General features: G+C 41.6%; 1 protein-coding gene across 2 annotated transcripts in view; it reads left to right on the top strand.

Moving 5' to 3' along the window:
* The window catches only part of LRGUK (leucine rich repeats and guanylate kinase domain containing), a 100,755-nt gene that overhangs the window by 50,226 nt on the left and 37,235 nt on the right, over positions 1 to 13,294 (top strand). For both annotated transcript variants that reach the window (XM_072964441.1, XM_072964439.1), the window contains exons 13-15: positions 3,498 to 3,611; positions 6,377 to 6,578; positions 7,171 to 7,266. In XM_072964441.1, the coding sequence (XP_072820542.1) occupies positions 3,498 to 3,611; positions 6,377 to 6,578; positions 7,171 to 7,266 (412 nt within the window). The remainder of the gene's footprint in view (positions 1 to 3,497; positions 3,612 to 6,376; positions 6,579 to 7,170; positions 7,267 to 13,294) is intronic.

The raw sequence follows: 13,294 nt of genomic DNA, 5'->3' as shown, positions 1-13,294 counted from the left end.
ACTCCCTCTGTTTGCCATCACTGGTGCTTTCTGATCGTTGCAACCCTAAGCTCCATTTCACCCTGGTATATCCCATTTAGTTGGTCTGCCCTGGACATGTCCACAGCCTTAATCTCCCACCATGACATCCCTGTGTGTGAAGTCCTGAGTTCTGGAGGGCAGGCAGTTCACTAATGCAGGTGGAAGCCCTTGCCATTAGACCAGAGAGGATTCCTCATTTCTTTGAGGTCTGTGTCTTTACTAGGTGAGGCTAACTACCCTGCCCTAGTCCATTTCATACTAGCTATGGGAAATCTTACTCAATTTGAAGATTTTTTTCCCTGAACCCTGACAAATCTAGTTATTGGTAATAATTCATGACATCCTTGTCTCTGAGTTCATTTCCTAAAAAAAAAATTCATTCTTTCTTGGTCTTTACATGCAAAGGGAATTCTCACAACCCTGGTGTATTTTATCTGCCAAAAGTATATGCTAATGTCAATACATATCCACCCATGACTTCAGTTAAACAGCGAGAGTATCTCATATTCATCACTACTGATGAATCTGTAAGCCTTTTATTTTCTCTTCACCATGGGCCTTAATTGTGTTTATATTATCATCTTTTCTATCACCAAATGAATCCTACACCACTCTTGTTTTTTCCTGAAGCCTACTGAAAGACTGGATTAAGGATAAGTTTATATTTCTGCTTTTGAAAGATTACCATCCAACCAGTGATGCTTTTATAGCTACATCCCCCTCTCCCCTCTCTTCTTTCTCCTTCCATCCTTTCTCTGCCTCTTCCCCCCAAAATGGAGCTGGCTTATACCTCAGTGCACGAGCTTAGATCTTCTGGAGCACTTAAAGCAAGAGGCTCTTAGTTGCGACGAGTTTAATTTGGAACGGCCAGCGTTACACGGGGTGCGCGTTTTCTCTAGCTTTCACAGAGAAACCCAAGCGAGAAAGTCCTATAATCACCAGGATATTTTCGCTCTAATCTTGTCAAGAGAACCTCTTGGAAATTCTTTATGATTTTCTCTCCTAGGGCTGTGTTTTAGAAGTTCAGTCTAAAGTATCAGGAGTACTCTGGGACTTCATATTTCTAAAAGCCGTAATAGAAATTTGAGGAGTTATCTTGACATTAGTAAGAAGCATTCTCCTAGGACTCTGGGCTGAAAGACAAGTAGTTCCCAAAATTGATGTTAATTTCTCTCGTTAGAGTCTGAGACATTTTTCTCTTGGTTAATTCATCTGTCCTCAGTGCCTCACATGCTCCTCTGATGTTTCACTCCTTATCGTATCTGTAGTCAAGTAAGCCTGGTTCCGTTTCTAGCCTAAGAAGGAAATCATTGTGCTTCTGTACCAGATCTAGTCTTCTACTTTCACTCCCTCCACAGAAGTTCTTGCGTGTTTGAGAAGTACTCATTTTTACTGCTTCTGCTAGCATATATTACTTCACTGTAAGTTCTTTATCTTCAACTTGGATTTTGCTTCAGATCTTCTTTTCTTGAAGGTAAGCTTGAGGCTGTTTCATGAAGAGAGACAAACCTAGAGATGAGAAACTCAAGACACATGGTCAGCCTTACCAGTTACGCCCACACACTCAGCCTTCTGTACACAGAAACCCCCTCCATGGAACGCTCACCCGGACAGCCTGTCCCCCTCCCAAATCACAGTCCCCACCTTGACAGACAGCCCTGCTCACCTGCTGTGGACAGTCCCACCTACGCTCTGTGACAGGTACACCTAACTCCCACACCCCTCCATATACATTCCACCCCCACCCCCAAACACAGATCATCCCCCACCCCGTGTGCCCGTAGACACAGGAGCCCCGTTTAAGGACATAAACACAGTCACTTACCTACAGAGTCTCTTCTTCTTTTGTGGAAATAAGACCACAGATCTGGAGGTTTCTGAAGTATGATTACTGCTATTTATTAAAAAATCCATAGGGAACAATGCAAGGACTATCCAGGAGCTGGGGGACCACTTCATCTCAATTCTTAACAAATCCGTTGAATAAGCCCTGTTTTAGACACACAAGTAACAATGCAAGATTCCTCCCAACCAAACATCCTTCCAGAAAATGTTTTTGGGATCCACAGAGGGAGACCCTCGTACACACAAGTAAACAAACTCGTAGTATGTATCTGAAAAGGGGATTCAAACAGACATTACAAAAACAGACTCACAGTGAACAAAATCGAATACATACCTTATGGGGGCGTCAGATGCCTAGTTACCAAATAGATAAGACTACAGATTTTAAAAGGAAAGGAGTCACAGTGTGTGTTTGAAAGAACAAAGAGTACACGACATTGAGGAAGTCAAACAGTAAGGATATTTACTGTTGAGATTTTAACTTTCAGAATCCATGACATAAATTTCTTTCGATTATGTTGTGTGTGGCTTTTCCTCATCACTCACAGCAGACACATCCCCCAAAGACTCACCCCTGTGAGGGACACCCTATGTCTCCTGGCCTTCCAACACCCCCTCCAACAGACAGCCTGCCCCCCATCCCCACAGATCTCCAGAAAACCTGGGGCCAGGAGGCACAGGGTAGCATAAAAGACTCTTAACTCTTACTGTTTCTAATGGCGGTGCTGCCGTTTGATGGGCTTCAATCGATGGGATTCAGCCTTGGGAGTTTTCACATCATTATTTATTTCAAAATCAACGTGTGTAAGGAGTCACGGTTGCCAAGAATGTCCACATTTTTATTCCTTCTGTTGTCATCAGCCTTCCAGTTTAGATTAAACCTTGTTGTTCAGTAAATATGTTCAGAGAAAAAGTCAGACAATTTTGAGATGTGTGTTTCTACTTGCCTTTTTTTTTTTTTGGCACGGTAATACAGCTTTGGGAAGAACTGGGCTTCCAGAATAAGGAGCAAAGGCAGTATTTATACTTAAAATGACTGGAGGGCACACAATGCTGCTGAATACATCTGGGGCAGTTTCAATAAAAAGCGATGTTTATAAGGAAAAGCAGGACGGATCTGTTTTTCATGGCTTATCTCAGGCTGCAAAGGTTTTAGGACATCCCTGTAATCCATGGCCTGCAGGCTTATCTGCGAGTGCGAGGCTTTTGAGAATGGAAGCTTTTGGGGGAGAGACCTGGTGTGCTGGCAGAGCCGAAATGGCTGAGGCAAAGGGTGACGTATTAGTTTTGCCTTCTCAGTAATGGAGGTTTATAGTGTAGGTTTGGCAGGGGATGGGGAAGCCAGCAAATGATCTGTTTACCATGAGCTTCAGTGCCTTCCCTCTGCTCAAACATTTGGTCAGCAGATTATTTCCAAAAACCTAATTTGTTTTGCCAGCTGAGACTCCTGAATGAATTTCTCCATCACAATTTGTTATTATGTTTCATAAATGCATTGGCATCCTTATATAATTGCTAATATTTATAACTTTTATGAAATCATATAAAATAAAACATCAAATTTTTTTATTTATATTAAATTCCATGATGGCAGCTGTTATATGAAAATCTTTGTACTTCTTAAATTTCAGGGGAAATTCATTCTAACCTTTAATTACGGTAATCACAAGTATGGATTAAGTCGCGACACCATAGAAGGTATCGCAAGAGATGGTTTAGCAAGCTGTGTTCATATGGAAATAGAAGTGAGTACTTTTCATTCAATCAATTTTTTTCTCCTTTTGCAGTTTTATTATGTAGAATTATTACAGTTCGACTGCACATACACATTATATTGCATGTAAATACATATATACAGTATACTGCACATTGTCCTTTAGTTTACATATATGTACTAATTATTATTTCTAAGAACATATTAGATCGTTAACCTTTTAAACTTACATAGTTATCAAAGGAATAAAGCCAACTACAAAATAAGAATCAACAGAATGCAGTAATCCAATCATAAAGGACAGTCAAATGTGCTTACACATATTCAAGAAATCAGAATGGTAATTAGTCCCTTTGTGTCCTCATTATTATTATTATTTTTTAGATTCCTCATATAAATGATGTCATGTGGCATTCTTCTTTCTCTTTCCGACCCACTTCACTTTATTTTATTTATTCAGTTTATTTTATTCCGGATCAATCAGTATATTTTTAATGTGTGTTTGTGAGTTTGCGTATGTACATTTGGGATTGGGGAGGGGGTACAGGGGGCCGGCAGCACGCTGCTAGGCCCAAGAGGAATGCAAACAGAAGTGTGAGATTTTAAGTTTGTAATTAACTTAAGGGAGGCAAGATATAAATAATTCAAATGACAGGAGTTATATTACAAAACAGGAAATTGCCCAAACACTGTGGAGTAAAACTGCCACTCAGGATTTATTTTCTAAGTTATTTCCTCACTAAATTATCCCTTTTTTCTTTTTAGAGCACAGCCTCTGTTTATATAAGTGACATAAAGGAAAATCTGTTTCCTACAGGGTGCAGAACCAGTTCCCTGTCCCCACAGGACAGTGGCAGGTTCACACAGCTGACCTTGCCCCTTCCTCCCCTAGGGGAGACATGTGGGCTCCACTGCATTCCATTTCAGCTGCTCACTGGTGGCAATAGTTCCAGCAACTCAGACTTGCAGGTTTCAGGAGGTTTTCTCTCTTCCCTGGTATCCCGTCTTCCCCCAGTGATCCTCTGTAATTAGAATATAAGAAATACATAAAACGACGAGGTCCTACCTCCCTACACATGGAGGTAAATTCAATAGCTTATAATAACCTATAATGAAAAACAATATGAAGAAGAGTGAGTATGTGTATGTGTATATATATATGTATACACATACACACACATATGACTGAATCACTATGCTGTACACCAGAAACTAAACACAACATTGTAAAACAACTAAACTTCAATTTAAAAAAAAAGAATCTAGAGAAGTTTCTCTAAAATCAAATCCAGAGTAAAACCAACAATATCTCACTCATTTGTTTTGAAAATACATGGCTTTATTAAATATTTGAGATCTTCAAAGATAGCTGATTTTTTTTTTTTTTGCAAGTTACCTTCTCTGAGCACTGTTACATTTTGTAGTCAGAAAGAAGAGTGATAAAAAGGATGCCATTAGACCACGCTTACAGGAAACAAAATCTAGGCAGGTCTCATATTCCTTAGTGTCAGCTGAATCTTCCTTAAAACTTCTTTCCTCCGTAACTTTGAAAAGCAGGAGACTGTGATTCCTTTTTGGCTCCTTGTGTTGGTCTAAGTGTTGCCTCACTTCAGTGAAACTGGTCACGTTTCTTCCGGCTCATTAAATTTCCTAACTTCAAAATCCTGCTGTTCTTATCTTTCTGCAATTGATTGGTTTTACATCTTTAAGAGGGTTTACTTTGTTTCTATGCTAATTAGCCAAAAAAAGACCTTTTTCCCAAAATGTCTTCCTTGGACAAGGCAGAAACAGGAATTAATGCATCCTTCAGTGCAGAAGCTCTCCAGCAACTTGTGTCTACCTTTTCCCAGTTCAGTGGTTCTGCGTGCTGGCCCCTGTTTACCTTTTTTCCTCCCTGAGAGCTTTCTCCTACTCCTTTCCAAGAGGTTGAGTCTATAAACCAGGCTTTATTCGTGATTCTCCCAAATAAACCATTTACCAAACTGTTTTTATCATTGAATCTTTTAGAAACTATTTTTAAAGAGTCTGTATTTCTTCCCCTTGATTTTTTTAAAATGATTTTGAGCACTAAATTAAATTATTGATGGTAGGAATGAGATGTTTAGAGTCCATTTGGAATAAGTTTCATTTTACAGGTGAGGACACTGATGCTCAGGGAGTTTGAGGGATTTACGTGGAGTCACAGTAGCTGGAGAGCTGCAGTCATGACCCCACCCTCCAGATCCACAGAGCACTACCTGATAACCGCTTCCCTGGTTATGTGGCTCCCAGTTACCAGGGTACCACAAGGTTGGCCTTCCCGTGCTCTGAGGACAAGCTGTGAGATGTCATAGGAAGTAGCCGACCAGGTTGCTGGTTTCAAAATAGGAAGGGCCCAAGTTGATGACAAAGATGTAACAGAAGAGCCTTTCTCTCTGCTAAGATCTCTGTCTCCTGGGACTGCAAGGGTGCCTTTTGAAATGTGGAATTGAAATTACTTTCCAGTAATAAAGATGCAATACTGCTGTGAGTGTACCTATTTGTATCTAGCGGTTTTCTCTTGTAACAGTCAGATTCATTAGAGTGATTCATTAGAGGATAACTGGGCAGAATGAATTGGTGTATTTCCAATGATAATGTAATATTTGATGAACAGAGAGAAGCAATGCAATCCTGAGATATTAGTAGGAAAGTAATAGCTACTTATACAAATAAAATACAGTACTGTTTATTATACCTGTATTGTCTCATGTCTCCTAAATGACTTCTAAATTGTGTCCCTGGTTCTAATTTATTACGTTTTCTTTAAATGCGTAGGGTGTAAGAAGTTTAAAACATTCCTATTTTGAGCCTCGATATATCCTGGTGGTACCCATGAACAAGAAAAAATATGAGGGCTACTTGAGGAGAAAAGGATTATTCAGTCGTGTAGAGATTGAATTTGCTGTCTCCAGAGTGGACCTTTATGTTAAAATTAGTCAGGACTTCCCAGGATATTTTGATGCAGTAATCAATGCAGGTCAGTAACTTTCAGCAAGGGTAAGGTTACTGGGGGGAAAATCTGCTCTAAAGTACATCTTCATTGTTGACTGAATGCAGTTTTTTGTGGTTGTAGGACTGAGGTGTCTGATTACTTGCTGGCAGTCGGCCAAGGGTCACCCTTAGTTTTCAGAGGCTATTCCCAGGTCCTATCCACACAGCCCTCTTTGTCTTCAGGCCATCAAGTCCTCCTCATGTTTCAAGGGTCTGCCTTCTGCAACCAAAAAACCTCCTTTTATGGCGATCATGTGATTAGAGTAGGCCCACCCAGATAATCTCCTTTTTGATCAGCCCAAACGCAGCTGATAAGTAATCTTAATTACATTCACAAATATCTCTTTGCCATTGAATCTAATAAAATTGCAGGAGAGGAGTGATAGCCCATCATGTTCACAGGTTCTGCCCACACTCAAGCTGGGATGATTATATAAGGGTGAAGTACCATTGGGTCTTAGAATTCTGCCTACCACAATATTCATAAAATTAGATCTAGCTAAAAAACCATTACGATGGGTTGACTCTATTTGAATGTAATTCTGTTGCTTTAAAGCACATTGTCTCCTTTACCGTAGATGACCTGGATGTTGCCTACCAAAGGCTGAGTGAGCTCATTCGAGAGTACCTAGGGTTGTCAGAGGAAACTGCCAAGACTTTGGCTCCAACTGCAGGTACCATCCTATTCCTTTTGTGCCAGAACTATTTTTCCCTCCTATGGGAAGAAAAACAAATCTGTGGGGATTCATCAGCTAGGCTGAAGCTGCTTCTAACTCTTTAATCCCTGTGCTGCCTCTGGTGCCATTGTCCCCACAAACAAGCTACACCCGTCAGCCCTCTGCACCTGTACCTCTGCTTGTCTCGGTGACCATAATGAGCCTCAGAGGACTGTCCTTCCAGGACGTGCTGGGCAGTGCCTTGGAGGCTTAGAGAAGGGTCAGCCCCATGGCTCAGAACTCAGACTTCGGGAAGTTTGGCTCCCTTAGGGAGCTGAGGTGGTTTTCTGCTCAGCAGCACTGTTTTAATCCAAGAGATTCTTTTCCCCTTTCTTCATGTTGCCATAGTCCTCAAACTGTTGCACTGCAGAGTGTAACGGAAGAGCACTGGTCAGAGGATGTTAGCCTGATCCCAGTCCGGCAGCCCCTGGGAGACAAGCTGCTTTGCTGTTCTGACCTTCAGTTTGCCGTCTTGTCAGATGGACTTAATGCTCCCCAGCTGCCCCACAAATCATGCACAGCAAATGTCGTGGGGTATCTGAGTGCAGCTCCTTGGAATCTAGGAATTCTAAAGCCCTAACTTAGAGTTTTATTTTTAGTACATGAGTATTTTGAGATGTATTTAGCAGTTTCTACCCAAATTCACCTCACCACCCATTAAGGTGGCTGCTATGAATAAGCAAAACAAAACAAAAAAATAGAAAATAAGTGTTGGCAAGGTTGTGGAGAAAGAAAAAACGTAAAATGGTGTAGCTGCTGTGGAAAGTAGTATGGTGGTTCCTCAGAAAAATTAGAAATAGAATTACCATCTGATCTGGTGATTCCACTTCTGGGTGTATGCCTGAAAGAACTGAAAGCAGGGTCTTGCAAAGATATTTGGGTATTTGTACACCCACATTCACAGCAGCATTATTCACAATAGCTGAAAGTGTTCATCGACAGATGAATGGATAAACAAAATATGGTTTATATATATAAAAGAATATTATTCGGCCTTTGAAAAGAAGGAAATTCTGACACCTGCTACAATATGGATAAACCTTGAAAACATTCTGCCAAGTGAAGTAAGCCAGCCACAAAAACACATAGACTGTATGATTCCACTTACATGAGGTACCCAGAGTAGTCAGATTCAAAGAGACAGAAAGTAGAAGGATGCTCGCCACGGACTGGGGAGAGAGAAATGGGGGTGTTGTTTAATGGTGATGGAGTTTCAGGATTGCAAGATGAAGAGTTTTGGGGATTGGTTGCACACAGTGCGAATGTGCTTAACACTACTGAAGGGTACACTTGAAAATGGTTAAGATGGCAAATTTTATGTTACATACTGTAATAATAGTAGTAGTAGTAGTAGTAGTAGTAGTAGTAGTAATAATAGAAGAACGCTTCCACAGTGGGCTGAACTGCAGTAACGCATGGCATGTTGTAGAATGTTAATGTGAGACTTGCTGCCATGCGGAAGTGTGGATGTTCCACGGCTGTGTGTGTACTGGTGGTTTAGCCTTTGCGATACTTTTGCCCAAGCAGGATCTTGCTGGCCAGGTCGCATCCTGGCCAGGCAGGAGGAGGCCAGGTTATTGTTTCACCTGAGTCCACACTAACTGTGCTGTTGTGCAACTCTACACACTTCTCCCAGGGCAGGTGCCCCTGGAATTCTGAATGAGGTTAGTGTAACCACTGGTGGGTAATGTCTGAGGTTTTGCTTCTAGGTATGTCTCCTAGGAGACAGGTGCCCTGAAGGAACCTGAAGAAAGTGGGCACAGTGAAAGTAGGCACACCTGGAGGAGCGGGGACCACGCTCCATCCACAGAGGGGACGTTCAGGGAGGAGCGGGCATGGCCACCCAGCACTGCTCTCCTCCTCTGCGCCAGGCTGCACTCTTTAGAAAGCTGTGCGTGCCTGAGGCCTCTGTAGCTCCATGGAAGTTTCTCTTGAGGAAATCTGGCTCCCGCTGCTTTCATTCTTTGCTAGCCCAGCAACCTCTGGTGTTTAATTTAGTCCCCCGGGGTGGGCTTGTCTCTAGGGGGCTCCCCTCTGTAAGAGCACCCTGCCCCATCCCTGAGCCAGCCTGTCTCCCACTGTAAATTAATAAGTGGGTGTTCTGGCTTTTAAATCAGCCCCTCAGGGGTTTGGGGAAACTTGAGTTGATCCCCCGAGCCTGAGTAGCTCTGAGTACCTGAGGCGAACGTGGTTCTCAATCAGCAATGCCCCAGGCGCCTCTGAATCGTGGCTCTGGAGCTTGACCGGCCCTCTGGCTTCTCTTATTCTGCCACCACCAGGAACACAAACTGTTGGATGCAGCTGCCATTTGGCAAATTAATAGACCAGATAATGTGTGCAGAGGAAGATAGACTTCTGTTTTAAAGGGTATCTTGAAACTTCATTTATTTGGACTAATTAGGTTAGGCCTGTCTGATTTAATGAAAAGTATGAATTATGGAATTTGTAGTAGTGTTATCACTCACAGATACATTTAATAACTGAAACTGGGCCATCCAGTTATTGACTAATAGAATCCCAGCTTTAAAAAGTACATGAGAGGGTTTGTAATTAATATACCAAATCTCCGGCCCCAACAGATCTCTGCTTTTCTGGCAGGTTTACTATTTTGGAAAATAATGTGTTTTCTTAAGAAGTCAAACTCTTTATTTTATTTATACAGTTAATCTGGGGAGGAAGTTACTTTTTTCAGTTGATGGCTTAAGGATACACTTGCACATAAAGTGACTTTGTGGAGCCCAGATATTATTCAAGTATTTAAAAATTCCAATTAACCTAGTCCTTATTAATAAGCTCTTACAGTGTCTCTAACGGCCCAGGAGCAAAGCTAGTGGCCCTCTGGGTCTCAGGGCTGTGCGGGCAGGTGTTAACGGGTTCCCTGCAGGAGAGCAGCGCCCAGTCATAATCATCGCAAAATGAAGGCTGTGACTCCCAGAGAAGGGCCTAGAGCCCCAGCAGGGTCACTGCCACAGGCCCGGCTGCCTCTCCACTCTTGGTCTCTGCTCTGAGCTGGGTCACTCTGATGTTAAGCTCTGTGGTTTAGGTATATCTGCATAGAGACTTACATCACTTACATAAATGTTCATGGCATTCCTAGAAACAAAAATCCCTAATTTTAGTATACTGGAATAATTTTTATATATAATTGAGCTATCAAAGGTAAGAAACTGAAATAAAAGATAAGTAAGATTCTATGAGCGTTAGTTTTGTCTGTGCCATTAGAAAACTGGGCCGGAAATAGGAAGCCTTAGTTTTGTATTCTAAATTTCACCAGTAGTCATTCATTTGATTAGAGGAAATCACTTGAACTCCCGTTTCTAAAAAACAAACCCCTGATGAACTATATATAATGTTCTAGGACATTTTATGCTCTTCCAGAGCCAAGCTGTTCTCTTCAGTTGGGTTAGACCATCTCCATGTTCAGCTTCAGTTCAAATAGAAATCTGATGGCCAATGGCATTGTTTTCATAGAAGCAGTAATCCTGTGTCAGTGCAAACTGAAAATGACTGCCAAACATTTGAAGTAATAATACATAGCTTTATCTTTAGTAATTTCAATGTTGCTAATTTGTAACTGAGAATGCAATTCTAAATTCTTCCTCTTAACGATGAGAGTGGAATAAAGTAATGGAAGTAAGCCCAAGGTCTGTCAGTTCTGAGTACAGCAGCCCCTCAGCCTGGACCTAGAAATGTGAACCTTAACTGGAGGAGAGATTAATTACATGTTCATTTAATGCATGTGTAAAATAGTAACTTCGGGTACAGAGTGATTATAAGCCCTCAAGATCTTTAGACATACCATTAATTAAAAATGGGTATATCAATTAAAGTACAGAATTATTTTATTTTTTCTCCTGTAAGTAATATTCATTTCTAAAGCAGGAAGACTAAAAAAATCCTGAGTAAATAATATTGTTTCTACAAAATAAGGAAAAACTCACTATATTCACAACTCAGTTTCAGGGATGTCTTTATCCTCCATTTGTTTCTGTACAGCTGATTTCTGGATTAGTCAGTACTTCCAGTAAAGCTTTTAAAAAGCTGATTCAAGTACCACCCTGGGTTCTCATGATAGAGATCATAAAATAAAATTATATTTGAAAATCATTATTCAGAATTCTGACTAATGGTAGAGAAAAATGATGATGGTGATGATGAGTCAAACGGGGAAATTGAGCAATTTACTAGTCCATAAAGTGGTGCCTTTATCTCTAATAAATGGCACGGTATCATTTGCCAAATTATGTGAATTGTTAAATGGTGAAAGTAGGGGGAAAAAATCCTTGTGTGTCTGATTACAGGAAGCCAGAAGGGCTTAAAGATGGAAAGAAACTTCAGCATTGGATTTCACCGTTCTTATATTTTTCTTTTTCTTAGTGACTTTTTTATTGTGGTTAAAAAATAACAAAAATTTTGCCATTTTAACTATTTTAAGTGTACAACTTAAAGGTATTAATTATATTCACAATGTTGTGTAACCATCACCGCTACCGGTTTAAAATCTTTTTCATCAGCTCAAACAGAAACTCCATACCCATCAGGCAGTAACCAGCCACCCGCCCCTCCCAGCCCGTGGTAACCTCTACTCTACTTTCTGCCTCTATGAATTTGCCTTTTCTAAATATTTTCACTCTTCTTATGTTTTATTTTAACCTTGTTTAACTAAATTTGTATTTTAACTTATAACTGTTATAAGCTAGGGTGATAAGAATAGAGAACAGGGCAGCCCCTCAGAAACCCCACCAGAGGCAAGAGTTTCCTTGTCCCCCCTCTCTTTCTCACCGCCTCCACCCCCCCCAGGACACCTGGCTTGACTGGATGCACGGGGTACACGCCCAGACTAGGAAGTTCCGTGAGAAGCCAGAGTAGTCCAAGCTCATCCTGCTTTGTGGGGAGAGAGAGGAAGGCGGCCAGGAGCCTGGTTTTCTTCTGGGGCTGGACCACCGTGGGTTCACCTCCGAGGTCTGATTTGGTGTGGAGTGTCTGAGTGTCTGGTGTGCCCCCAAATAAGAGGAGACTAGTTTCTTCAAGGCTGTTGCAGACTGGGGTGCCACCTCTGACCAGTGGCATTTCAGAGCCAGACTGGGTTAAAGTGGTACGTGGGCAGAATATATCAGGGCTTCTGTCGTAAGCAGGTGTCTGTGGGGTGACTGTGTCCGTGAGACTGTCCGTGAGACCAGAATGTTTTCCCGTGGTGGCGACTGAAAGCAGGGACACCCCTCTGCAGCATCAGTATTGCTAGTGGCCTCTGAGAGCCAATTTTAAAGCCGGTAGAGACTTGGAGGGAAGAGGTAGCCCTTGGGTGGGGGTGGGGGTGGGGCAGCAGCTTGGACGGTGGGTCCTCAGGAGCAGCTCCTCTGAGCCCTGGAGCCTTGTGAGTCCATGGGATCTGTTCTTTCCCTCCTTCCACTCATCGTTTATTTTTTGAGTGCTCGCTGAGCTTCTGCGCCTTGCTGGTCACTGGTAAACTGGCACGACTCCTCAGAGAGCTCACAGTTTCTTTACAGGACAAGGAGAAAGGCCATTAAACAAGGAAACAAATGCGACTTTATCTGGGTTAGATGGCCATCGTCTAGTTTCTACCATCAAAAACAGCACTGACCTCTAAGGTGGTGAAAATTTTAAAATCTCATTCACTTAGAAAATTTTCTTATCACTCTCAGACTTGAGTGTAGATTTTGGTTCTGTGAATAAGCCTTTTTATGTTTATTCATTAAAGTGTATGTCTTCCATTGACTAAAAATTGCTCTAATTCCACTAAATAAGAAAAATTGTAGCCAAGGAGAAGGGGCAGTTAAATTCTTCTGTATGTGTAATTTTATTCTTTTCAAGGGCCTGTGTGCATCAACCAAGGGAAAGATTTTTTGTTATTAATTTCTAAAGTTACATCGTCGTACCTGTTGAGATGTTTTTAGCTAACTTCTTTTTATATTGAAGCAGGAGCTCCCTCTAGCAAGAAGACTGCCTCTGGGGTGCCAGCACACCT

The sequence above is a fragment of the Vicugna pacos genome, chromosome 7 (genome assembly GCF_048564905.1).
Source record: "Vicugna pacos chromosome 7, VicPac4, whole genome shotgun sequence".
Classification (NCBI taxonomy): domain Eukaryota; kingdom Metazoa; phylum Chordata; class Mammalia; order Artiodactyla; family Camelidae; genus Vicugna; species Vicugna pacos.
Note: the sequence above shows the minus strand (reverse complement) of the source record. Positions and strands in the feature narration are given on the sequence as shown.